At 40.3% G+C, this 13,017-nt stretch overlaps 1 protein-coding gene across 3 annotated transcripts in view; it reads right to left on the bottom strand.

The window, feature by feature from the left end:
• Positions 1-13,017, bottom strand: part of CLUB (TRAPP II complex TRAPPC10/CLUB) — a 386,678-nt gene that overhangs the window by 308,284 nt on the left and 65,377 nt on the right. For all 3 annotated transcript variants that reach the window (XM_089395888.1, XM_089395886.1, XM_089395887.1), the window contains exon 3: positions 10,664-10,845. In XM_089395888.1, coding sequence (XP_089252014.1) covers positions 10,664-10,845 — 182 coding nt within the window. The remainder of the gene's footprint in view (positions 1-10,663; positions 10,846-13,017) is intronic.

The raw sequence follows: 13,017 nt of genomic DNA, 5'->3' as shown, positions 1-13,017 counted from the left end.
CCAGCACCTGATCAAACAAACCAACAAACAGCTTTCGAATCTAAACTACTTCACAACAGGTTGAACAAGCAGTGATATACTCAGCTTCAGCCGTACTAAGAGCAACAGAAGTTTGCTTCTTACTTGACCATGATATTATAGTAGAGCCCAATCTAAAACAAAAACCAAAAGTGCTCTTTCTATCTTCAATGCATCTAGCCAAATCAACGTTTGTAAAACCATGTAGTTTCCATTCTCCATTCCAAATATATCTCAAACCATAATCAATGGTGCCACGTAGATATCTCAATATATGTTTCATTGCAACCCAATTCACATGACGGGGCTCAACCAAGAATTGGCTCAATGTGTTCACAGCATAGCAAATATCAGGTTTGGTGTTAACCAAATAGTTCAATGAGCCAATCAATTTGTGATACATAGAGGGATCAACAAGATCAGAATCACAATCTCGCAACTTCTTCAAATTTGTCACCATCGGAGTATCCATGGACTTACAATCCATCATGCCAAATTTCTGAAGGATCTTAATGATGTACTTTCCTTGCCCAACAAAGATTTCACCAAGCTTTTTCCATATTTCCAATCCCAAATAGTAATGCATAAGACCAAGATCCTTCATCTCAAATTCAGAAATCAGCTCCCTCTTACACAAGACAATGATATTCTCTACCCCTCTCAAAATAAATCATCTACATATAGCAGCAAAATCAAGGGCTCACCTTCAACAACTTTGAAGTACAAATTTGGATCAACATCGCTCTTTTTGAAACCAAGACTCAACAAATAGCTATCAATACGAGAGTACCATGCACGAGGAGCCTGCTTAAGCCCATACAAGGATTTCTTCAATTTACAAACATGTGTCTCTCTATTATGAATCTCAAAGCCTTGAGGTTGTTCAATATATACTTCTTCTTCAATGACTCCATTCAGAAAAGCAATCTTAACATCCATTTGATGCAATTTCCAACCTGTAATAGAAGCAAGAGCAATAATAGATCTAATAGAAGAGTACCTGGCAACAGGAGCAAATGTGTCTTCATAATCTTCTCCCTCTTTCTGGGAGAATCCACAGGCCACAAATCTTGCTTTGTACTTCTCAATGCTTCCATCAGTTGCATGCTTGATTTTGTAGATCCATTTGGAAGACACAACAAATTTTCCTTCAAGTCTTGGCACGATTTCCCATACATCATTCTTCAATATGGATTGGTACTCTTCAATCATAGCATCTTTCCAAACTTGATGTTTAGTTACCTCTTCATAGGTGGATGGCTCAAACTCAATGATCTTACTCATCAATGTTGCATAACCTGAATACTTCTTTGGCCTCTTGCTTTCTCTGAGGGTGCCTCAAGTTGTTGCATGTGTTGAAATTTCTAAGTCTAACATGTCAGAAATTCTTACTGCATTATCTGGTTTAATTCACCTACTTGTTTATTTCTTAACAAGTTATTTAACCATATAAATGTTGACAACAAACACAAATGCAGTCTCAACCACCTACAGATCATCAACTAAAAATAACAAGGAAACACACAAGGGACATCGTTATTTTTGGACAATCGTCCCCGGAAAAACCCAACTTAGGAAAATCGGTGCAACAGTTCTGAGAGTTTTATTATTAAGCAGCTTTCTTGAGTACAACTAGGGTGCCAAACTAGCTCACCCAACAGAGAAATCTATCTGGCAGTAATACCTCTCTTCGGAAGCAGATATTCAGCTAGTTTGCTCCACGAAAATCTCTCCAATGCTTCTCTGAGGCTCTGCGTCAGCCCTCCTAGCCTCTGCGTCACTTTGAAGCCACCTGCGTCAGCCTTCTGCTCTGTGTTGGCTCTCTGGCCTTCTACATCACCCACGCAGACCCTACTAGCCTCTGCGCAGTCACTCTAGCCCTCTGCGTGGCTCTCACTGGCTCTACGTAGCCTCCTCTGCCTATGCACTGGTCCTTCGACACTATCTCTACCTCTCTGCTATGCACTCACTGGTCCTCGCTGCAACTCAGATCACTTGTCGAATTTTCTCAGCAAACCCCGCTCTAGAAAATCTAACTGACTGATCAATATTGGTGTATCTCCAATTGATCATCAAGCCTCCTCTTATACTTTTTCTGTTGAGTCTTGACTCTTCAACGGCTGAGATTAAATCTCTAATCAACGACTAAGATTAGATTTGGCTTGATCCATGTCTTTTAGAACATTCTCACCTAGTTTTATATTAATACCCATTAATATTTTAATTTTCCTAAGTTTAGACTTTGGAACTCCATTAAAAATATTAATTATTTTAATATCTCTAACCAAGTGGAATTTCCACAAACTATTTCTGGGTCTTGGAGATCTCATGTGCTTTAGCATCTCCGCTAATTTTCATGGCTAGAGCACATCTGATGCTACCCCAAATCAACACTCCCTCTTAGCGACGAATGTGCTCTAGTAATGCTCCACCACTGAACATCACCCTGATCATCCGACATCGTACCTGTGCTGATGCTTAGCCTACTGCCCAACATCCTCTGCAATTTTGCCTCCTGTACTACTGCTCATGGCTCTACCACTGCCACTGCTACATTTGTATTGCAACTCCCTCTGCATCCGTGTTGTTGTTGGTCCTTCCTCCCAACACTGCATCTGCACTGCAGCTCTCTCTCATCATGCTGCATCATGTTGCCCATAGCACTACCACTGCTATTGTTGCACTGCAACTCAGTTACTGAGATGTAAGTAACTGATATACCCAACTATTGACATCCTTGTCAGGCTGGAACCCTCTTGATGCTGAAGCTACCTCTGATGCTATCTGGTGCGTTTTTCTGCTGCCTATGCATTGCTGCAAACACCTTTGTGCCTCTCGCACTGCTGCAACCTCCTTTGTGCCTTCCTACACTGCTGCAACCACCTTTGTGCCTCTCGCACTACTACAACCTCCTCTGTGCCTTCCTGCACTGCTGCAACCACCTATGTGCCTCTCGCACTATTGCAACCTCCACTGCGTTGCTACAGACCTCTGCACTCTAGCACTGCCTTGTCGCTCCATCCGCATCTTGTTCCACTTGCCATCCACCATCCTACTACTGTCTCTCGAGGCTCCCGTAGCCGGATATGATCCAAGAGTTTGGGTACCTCAAGGATCCTGCCCCACATCTTTTGTAGTCCTCCTGATTACAACTCGATGTCTCCCCACCTCTTCTCTAGAGGTGCATGAGCATTCATGGCATAGTCATCATCCGTCTCGACTTTTTTCTCTGCCTTAGCCGGAGCTGTCTTGGAGACAGAAGCCTCTCCCTTATTCTTCTTCCTGGGACACTGGGTTGCATAATGACCCAGCTCCCCACAATGGAAGCACTTCACCTTGGAGATGTCCTTCTTCTTCCTCTTCCCCTGTTGTCCCGTAGATGCCAGAGCCGCATCCTCCTCCTCCTCTTTCTTGATTCGACCTCCTTTGCTGCTACTTCCCGCCTTGGTTAGCCGTCTGATCTCTTCTTGGTGAAGAGCTGCCCACATCTCTTCCCATCCTGGAAGAGTAGCTCTGCCCAAAATGCTTTGGACAAATGTCTCCCAATCCTCGGAGACTGCATTCAGGGCAGTCCTCACCATGAACTCCTGATCTGGCGTGGCCCCTATGGAAGTAAGTTGGTCCTGAATCTCCTGCAACCTGTTGAGGTATAGATCTATCTGCTCCCCCTTCTGCATCTGATATGACGCAGCTGATTCTCCAATAGCATCTTCCTCTACACGGAAGTGCCTTGATACAATGTCGTCAAGGTATCCCACATCTCCTTTGCTGTGTTCTTATCGGCAATATGTTGTACTACATGATCCTTGACCCCATCAAGGATTATGCACTTTGCCTTGGCCATTGCATTCTCATACCTTACGTTATCAGCTGGGTCGACTAGGATAGCCACGGTTCTCAAGGCGAAGCCCTTGATGCGATGTCTATCCAGAACAGACAGGCTCCTGGCCTTCCCGATGACAAAGTTGGAGGCCCCGTCCAACTTGTCTTGATCCCTCAGTCCGTTCATTGCCATCTCCGCTCTTCCCCTCGACTCCCTCTGAGCCTTGACTTCCTTCCTGGAAGTTTTCTCCTAGACTCCCTTTGAGTCTCAATTTCCCTCCTGGAAATCCTCTCCTAGACTCCCTATGAGTCTTGATTTCCCTCCTGGAAATCCTCGTGCCAACTATCAAACCGCTCCTCTTCGATCCTCTCTGCACTTGCAAAACAGATCTAGATTTCTTGGCTAGAAATCCCTTAAGGCAGCGACTCCCTCTACCTTAGTTCTGTCCCGTTAGGTACTATTTTGCTTCGACAGCAACAACAACCCACCAACTTCCCAATCCACAATCTTCCCATAGCTCCCTAGGCCCCAGCAGTTGAAGAAACTGAGCCTTGTAGCTCTGTGCAATCCCGGCAAGGCTGAATCGCTCATCTGGCCAACTACGTCAAGCCTACTTGACTGAGTAGGATGACGTGGCTCTTCGCGAGCCTCTTCTGCCTCTCTCTACCTCTACGCTGGCCCTCTCTCTGGCTCAAAATGATGACGCAAGCCCTCTTGGTCACTCCTTCTCTGTTGCCTTCTGCTTAGGAACAACTCTGTCTCTCGGGGCAGCTGTTTCTATTGCAAATTTTTTGATTTAGCTAGTGCCTTCAGTTCTCCTATGATCTACAACCCTCTGATACCATGTTGAAATTTCTAAGTCTAACACATCAGAAATTCTCCCTGCATTATCTAATTTATTTCACCTACTTGTTTTTTTCTTAACCAGTTATTTAACCATATAAATACTGAAAATAAACACAAATGCAGTCTTAACCATCTTCAGATCATCAACTGAAAATAACAGAGAAACACACAAGGGACACCGTTATTTTTGGACAATCGTCCCCGGAAAAACCCAACTTGGGAAAACCAGTGCAGCAGTTCTGAGGGTTTTATTATTAAGTAGCTTTCTTGAGTACAACTAGGGTGCCAAACTAGCTCACCCAACAGAGAAATCTATCTGGCAGTAATACCTCTCTTCGGAAGCAGATATTCAGCAAGTCTTCTCCACGAAAATCTCTCCAACACTTCTCTGAGGCTCTGCGTCAGCCCTCCTGGCCTCTACATCACTCTGAAGCCCCCTGCGTCAGCCTTCTGCTGCTTTGCGCTGGCTCTCTGGCCTTCTACATCACCCACGCAGACCCTACTAACCTCTGCACAGTCACTCTAGCCCTCTGCATGGCTCCTACTAGCTCTACGTAGCCTCCTTTGCCTTTGCACTAGTCCTTCGGTACTATCTCTACCTCTCTATTATGCACTCACTACCCCTCGCTGCAACTCAAATCACTTGTTTGAATTTTCTCAACAAACCCTGCTCCAGAAAATCGAACTCACTAATCAATCTTGGTGTATCTCCAACTGACACTCAAGCCTCCTCTTATACTTTTTCTGTTGCGTCTTCAACGGCTGAGATTAAATCTCTAATCAACGACTAAGATTAGATTTGGCTTGATCCATGTCTTTTAGAACATTCTCACCCAATTTTATATTAATACTCATTAATATTTTAATTTTCCTAAGTTTAGACTTAGTAACTCCATTAAAAATATTAATTATTTTAATATCTCTCTAACCGGGTGGAATTTCCCCAAACTATTTCTAGGTCTTAGAGATCTCATGTGCTTTAGCCTCTCCACCAATTTTCATGGCTAGAGCACATCCAATGCTACCCCAAATCAACAACATGACCTTCTGCTTCTTTTAAAGTTTTTTAAAGCCAAGTTGGTTTGTTTCTAGTTTCTGGTACAATAACTCTTGGTGAATCAACAAATTCATGTGGTTCATCTGACTCTTCTATAGGATCTTGCTCCATAGGTTCATGCTCTTTAGATTTTGATTCCACATTCTTAGGAGCCACCTACATCTCATCATCAGAGTCCAAGTGTGATCCCTTGGACTTCCAAAAAGCAACATCCTCATCAAAAATGACATCCCTGCAAGTTTCAATTGATCATTGTCTTGGTACATAGACTCTGAAAGCCTTTGAATTTTCATTGTAGCCAACAAAAGTTCCCTTCTTCCTGGAAGGTTCCAACTTTGTTCTTTTCTCCTTGGGCACATGAACATAAACAGGACAACCAAAAATTCTCAAATGTTCAACATTAGGCTTCTCACCTGTGAAGACTTCTTCAGGAGTCTTATATTCCAAGATTCAGTGTGGAGTTTGTGGACATCTTTTTTGAACATACACAGTTGTCTTTGAAGCTTCTCCCCATAGACACATAGGAAGCTCTTGATCATGAAGAATGGCTTGGGAAGCTTCCACAATAGTTCTATTCTTTCTTTCAGCAATTCCATTTTGTTGAGGATAGTAGGGAACTATAATTGTAGAAGGCAATGAGCTCCTTAGATATGTATTCTCCTCCATTATCAGATCTTAATGTCTTGATCCTTCTTCATGTAGCATTTTCAACCTGTGCCTTGAATTCCTTAAAAAATTTCAAACAATTCATCATTGGATTTCAAGAAATAAATCCATATTTTACGAGAGTAATCATCAATAAAAGTGACATAGTAGAAATGACCACCCACGGATTTGTCAAACACAGGTCCACAAACAACAGAATGTAAAAGATCCAAGATTACTTTGGATCTATTATCGCTGCTAGTAAATCTTCCTTTGACATTTTTCCCAAGAGCAAGTCCTTTGCAAACTCCATCATGTTCAATCTTGATTTCAGGTACACCTTTAACAAAATCCTTCATTCTAGTCAAAGCTTTATAATGAACATGAGTGTACCTTTGATGCCATAGTTCACAAAGATCAGAGGTGTTGTGTATCAAGGCTTGAATTGAGCAACCAAGGAGACAATATAGGCCTCCTATTCGTACACCAATGACTTTGGCAGATTCAAAGGAGTCTTTCTTCCATACTAGAACTTGACCATCAACGAAGGCAATTCTATATCCTTTGTCTTCAAGAGATGAAATGGACAACAAATTCTTCTTCAAACTAGGAACATATAAAATATTGTTAATAGAGACATTACCTCCTGATTCCAATTGGAAGGATGATGAACCAATGCCCTTGACTTCATACTTGCCATTGTCTCCAAGCTCCACCCTTTGAGCTATCTTCTTTTCAACCAATTCAAGAGATTATCACGACTTCCAGTCATGTGCCTAGAGGCACCACTGTCCACCAACCAAATTTCATCATGACTTGCAATAGAACCTGTAAAAGCAGAATAAAAGGAATATTCATCATTATCAGAATCTTTCTTCCTAGGCCTCCTCTTGAATGAAGGTTCATTAAGATCAACTACAGAAGCATGTTGCTTCCCTTTCCTTTTTCAATCATCATTCCTTTGAGGACACCTATTTTGATAGTGACCATATGCTTGGCAACAAAAACATTGAACAATTGACATGTCCCTTCTTTCTTGAGAGGGAGGAGGAGATCTTTGTGGAGCAGGTCCTCTTCTTGGAGCAAGTCTTGGAGCAGATCTTGAAGTAGGTCTTCTACCTGTACTTCTTTGAAATCTTCCAAAATTTCTTCTTCCCTTGCTATTCTTTGAGTGGGTTGCAAAAGCTTGAGAATCTTCACCTGGATTTGGAATCTTGCCTTTAGACATGAGCCTAGATTCTTCTTGAGTGCAAGCAGCCCATAGTTTATCAAAGGTAGGAGCATTTTCTCTGCCACTAATGCTTGATGCAAAAGAATCCCAAGTGTCAAGAAGACCATTGATTGCTACAGCTACTAGTTCCTTATCAGGTACATTTTCATCAATAACATCGAGTTGATCTCTCAATTGAGAGATCCTTACAAAGTATGATGCCACTGTATCATTCTTTGTCATCTTCACATCACAAAGTTGATTCCTTAGACTTATAGATTGACTAATGTTGTTGATGGTGTATAATCCAATGAGAGCATCATACATTTCCTTGGAAGACTTAAGATCAGCAATATAAGGAATTAGATGATCTCTAACAGATTCCACAATGATGCTCATGGCAATGATGTCATCTTCTTGGAACTTGTCTTTTCCTGCTTGATCAGCTGGTTCAGTAACTTTTCCTTTCACAATACCCAAGACCTTATGCCTTGCAAGAACAAGGTCAATTCTAGTCTTCCATGCTCTAAAGTTTGTAGCTCCTTCAAGCTTGTTTTGTCTTCATGAAGGAATTCATGATGAAGATGATCAATCAAGACAAAAGATGTAGGATCTCAATGCTCTTTAAGGTGCTCTCAATGCTCTTCAAGGTGATTCAATGCTCTTTTCCTTCACCAAAGCTCTGATACCATGTTGATTTTCTAGAGCAAAAAAGACGAGCAATTTTCACACTGATAATTACTTCCAATAATATTAGAGCATTCCAATCATTAAGCAGTTATACTTGAAAATTTCAACCATTAACTTCAGTAGAGCAATAGAGATCACAATAAAACAATGAAACAAGAGACACCAAAATTTCTTGGGACAAAACCCCACAAGGGGGAAAACCCAGTAATCTTTCCTTATGAGAAAGAGAGTTCAATTCATCAAAATGTACATCAGAATATTCCAATCAAAGGTCAACCATTGACCACATTAATTTCCAAGTCAAAGGAGAGAGAAAGTCTGCACTTCTGCTTACTAGTCAAAGTCAGGTCAAAGGGCTAAATTTCAGCGTGCAGTAGCTTAGTCAAAGGGCCAAAATTCGGTCTGAAATGTCTCAGTCAAATTTTGGTCAAACTGAAGGGTTTGACCAATGGTCAACCCTCTGTCAACAGCCCAGAATAGGAATAAAATCGCAGTCAATGAACAGTCAACAAATCAGAGAATATTTGGCCTCCAAGTCCAATCAAAAACTTGGTCAAACAGCAGCAAGAAGATCCAAGTCAACACTGGTCAAGGCAGAGATAAGAGAGGTCAAACTTCGCTGGAAACCTTTTTCTTCATTCTCCTTCACACGTGAACAGAACTCCTTGTGATTTGTCAAATGGATGAGTGAGATGTGGTGCCATATGTGATCCAACAAATGCCAATATATATGAGTCAAGAGGTGGGTTTTGACCTGAGGGTCAAACCCCTTCAAGTGGGGAGGCCAACTTGTCCATTTGAGACTGACTTGGAGAGCTGGAAAATACATAATTTCTCCTTCAATTTTGACCATGAAAATACCGACCAAAGCTACCAATTTCCAACAACATCATCTTCATCTATCTTCTTCAGTTTTATTGACCTATTTATTGTCATTCGTTGGACAATAATAAAATTTTCTTATCTTAGGAATCTCCTGCGCAAGAGCACCTTTATGCTGATAATTTCTAGACTCTATGCAAACTTCACTATCACATGCCCCTCTCTCTGAATTGAGGAACAAATGATTATCTCTAGGAATCTCCTGCACAAGAGTACCGTTATGCTGATAATTTCTATTCTCTCGGGTCTGAATTTACATGTGTTAGAGAGAAAAGTGTTTTCTCTCTCATATTGTTCTTTTCTCTCTGAGATCCCTTAGAATTCCAGACAATCATCGTCTCCTTAGCATTAACTTATTATGATGTCTTCAGAAATACTAAATCCTTCGTTGGACTTGTCAAACTAATTCCCTCAGCTCCCGCGTGAATATTATAGAGTGTATCCTAATTGCTTTGAAGGAACGTTCCTCAATCTTTCGAAATTCATTGTTTTCGAAGAGGACTAGTCCACTCAAAGGTCCTAATACTCAATTTCAATAGCACAAAATGTTAATCAGCCTGAAATTTGAAAAGTTTAAAGAATTTCAGCTTTTTTAACACAGGCGCAAAGCTTCCTTGCACCAGCTGTTTCAATTCACAGGGTCATATCAAAAAGATTAACTTTTAGAACAAAATCTGCAGTGAGAATGCATAATGAGATCTTGCCAGACCTTTTACTTGTCATTCTGCACCAATTCTATCATATAGTGTAGAAAGGCAGATATCAAAAAGATTTCGATGTCATTTTGTTGAAGCGGTTGGAAATATTTCTAGCATCCAACGAAAATATTATGGGAAATGATCTGTGTTTTAACAATAGACAAAGACATCTAAGATTTCCCCTCCTGACTATTTTTTTCTAAGTGGTCTGGAATTTCCTACAACAGTTGTAATAAATAGCATTCACATAGATTACATAAATATAAGATATTAGAGCTCACACGAGCTGGCCAAGCATATAACAGATATCTAAGATTTGCAGGACTCATTGGGAATAACAGTTTCCCAGAGTTGGTAAACAACTCACATGAACAGTCTATCCCAGTACAAACATGTTACAAGAATGTCCTGTTTCAGTTTTATTAAGGATAAAAAAGGACCATGCAAAGCTCAACAATAAACAAAATGTGGCTTCTAGAAATTGCAGACAAGCAACAAACTGAAAGGGCAGATATTATTTGGTCCCACCAAGGACGGAACAAGAATTGCATAAAGAAGGCACGGAATCTTAACCCCATATGATGAAACTAACATGAACAAGTATTGACCCGATGCTTAACTAAAATGAATCTGTTTCAATGATGTAGTTAGAAATAATGTAGACCATGTTTGAACCCATCTTCTATGTCACATGACAAATTTCACAATCAAGAAATATACTGCAATCTTCTCATGAACCATTAGAGAAATCCAAAAAGAAGGAAAATAGCACAAGGCAATGAAAGATGGCTTACCTCTCTCGCTTTTTGGAGCTAAAGTCAACTTCGAGTTTACTGTATATCCTTCTTGTCAATTTCCCTGCTTGATCATTGTTCACATAAGCTTTTGATACAAACACAATAAACCACTCACGATCATCATTTTGGACTATCAGCTTTAAGCGTGGCTTTAGTATCGTCTTGTACTCATCGAAATCCTGGATGCCAATAACAGAGCACAGTCCTAGACAGTTATCTTTCAGAGGCATTTAATTTCATACCAAACAATTCCTTAATTTTATAACTTTAAGTTCAAAAGATTCCATAAAAAAATATTATTCTTCATCTAATAGAACCTTATTAATTTCATAAAACCCTCTGAATTTAATAAAGCCTCCTAATGAAGACTAACTCCAAAGATCAGTGCCATGTCTTCATCACTAATCTATCCACTAGGTAACTAGCTCGACACGCAATCAGACCCCACAATAGAATCACAAGCATAACAAGATTTAGTGCCTTGGATCCTATTACCACAGTAGTAGCTAATATAATAACAAATAAACGTTATGCCCATCAGCACAATTCCTCCTTTAAACCCAGTTGGTATTTCACATCATCCTATACATTTCTAATACAACTAATGCCTCACCATAACATCAACCATAGGCACACTAAAGAGTGAACAATATACAATATTCTGCAAAACAGTTACAAATAGACGCAATTACCAATTCCCACCAGTGGGATTATTCGTGTAGTTAACGAGGACACCACTCAACTGATCTATATCCATAATGCATTTTTTTCCTTTTGATTTTGGGCTCGTGAAACTCAGGACCCACATGTAACTCTGCACATATAAGGCATCTACATGCTCTCTGAAGTCTCTGAAATGGTGAATAATGAATTACAGGCAGAGATTCACTCCCTTACCAACTGGGTTTCGAATATAGAATCCAAGAACCTCCTTTTGAAACAATCTATGAACTTGTATTGAAAACAGTAGTTCATGTATGGGATATCCAGCATAAGAAGGGCAAGGAGTTGAAATCCACCTAGGGCATCAATAAATAATATAGATAAGTGATAGTTGAATGAATGAGATGGTAGATGATACAATGAACCTTGTGAGAGCATATTTATATGCATTGACTAGTTCTGAAGGTGAAGGGTTGTGTCCCTTAATTTTTATTATTATTATTATTATTATTATTATTATTTCAACCATGGGAATCCATAACTCATTGGAGTGATCTAGCCTAGGCAGGAATCAAACCTACTGGCTGCCATAATAACCCAAGAGTATATCCAACAGCCCGCAAGCCAGATATTATAATAATAATAATAATAATATAATGTTTATGAAATGAACTAAGATAATTTACAGAAATATGGGCAAAGTTCATTTACTATATATCCAATGTAACAAAGACAAAAGGCTAAAATCCATATAGGATAAATAATAAATATATTGAATAATGAATGAGAGATATATGATGACACAATGCCATGCCATAGTGTACTTATAGCATTGACTAGTCACAATGATTAATAGGTGTTAATTTTCGCTAACAATGGTATGCTCTATGCTTGTAACAATTACTTCAATGTCGTTTTATCAGCCCAATGACAATTTCCACTTAGATTTCAATGGCAATCACATCAATCATTAGATCAACATTGATAGTAACTGTAGATAGAACATAAATAATAAAAAGCAGAAGACAAGTCAAGACAAGAGAACACAGATATTTGGCTAAAGCCAAGGAAAAACCCCTAGAGGGGGAAAACCCTTAATCAATCCTTCTTATTATCAAATATCAAATGTTCAGCAGAGAGAGAATATCCAATAGAGTACAATAGTCAAAGTCAAAATGTTGACTTGCCAATGAAGTAGACCAACCAATGAGATGAGACCCAATCTGATCAAAGTAATTGGTCAACAGTTCTGCAATAGTCAACAGCAGTCAATGTGCCCTAGCCAGCCCAGTCAATGGTGGTCAAACAGCTGTCAAATGGCCTCCAATCAGCTTGGTCAAATCAGCAAGGAACTCGGCCTTTTCAGCAGGTCAAAGTCAGCCCAAAACAGAGATCAAAACTTGGTCAACCAAAGTCAACACCCTGCGGTCAAAGTCTGCAGTCTGCCTACAGTCAACACTGGTCAACCTGCCCAGAAAATCTCAGAATCTGTGCCAGAAGATGTGGCCTGCCCAAACAGAGTTTCTCCAAGTCAAAACGCAGTCAAATGGTCTCCCTAAGTCCTCGGTCAACGTTGGTCAAAGTTTGCTGCAGAAGAAAGTCAACGCAGGAAATCAGAACAGCCAAGAAACCCTTCGCACATGTGGAAGATAGAGCTGCCTCAAAAGGTGTACCAACCAATCAGAAGA

Source organism: Pinus tabuliformis, chromosome 1_2 (genome assembly GCF_031772625.1).
Source record: "Pinus tabuliformis cultivar Carrire ecotype Pingquan chromosome 1_2, CPIR1, whole genome shotgun sequence".
NCBI classification, from domain to species: Eukaryota; Viridiplantae; Streptophyta; class Pinopsida; order Pinales; family Pinaceae; genus Pinus; species Pinus tabuliformis.
Note: the sequence above shows the minus strand (reverse complement) of the source record. Positions and strands in the feature narration are given on the sequence as shown.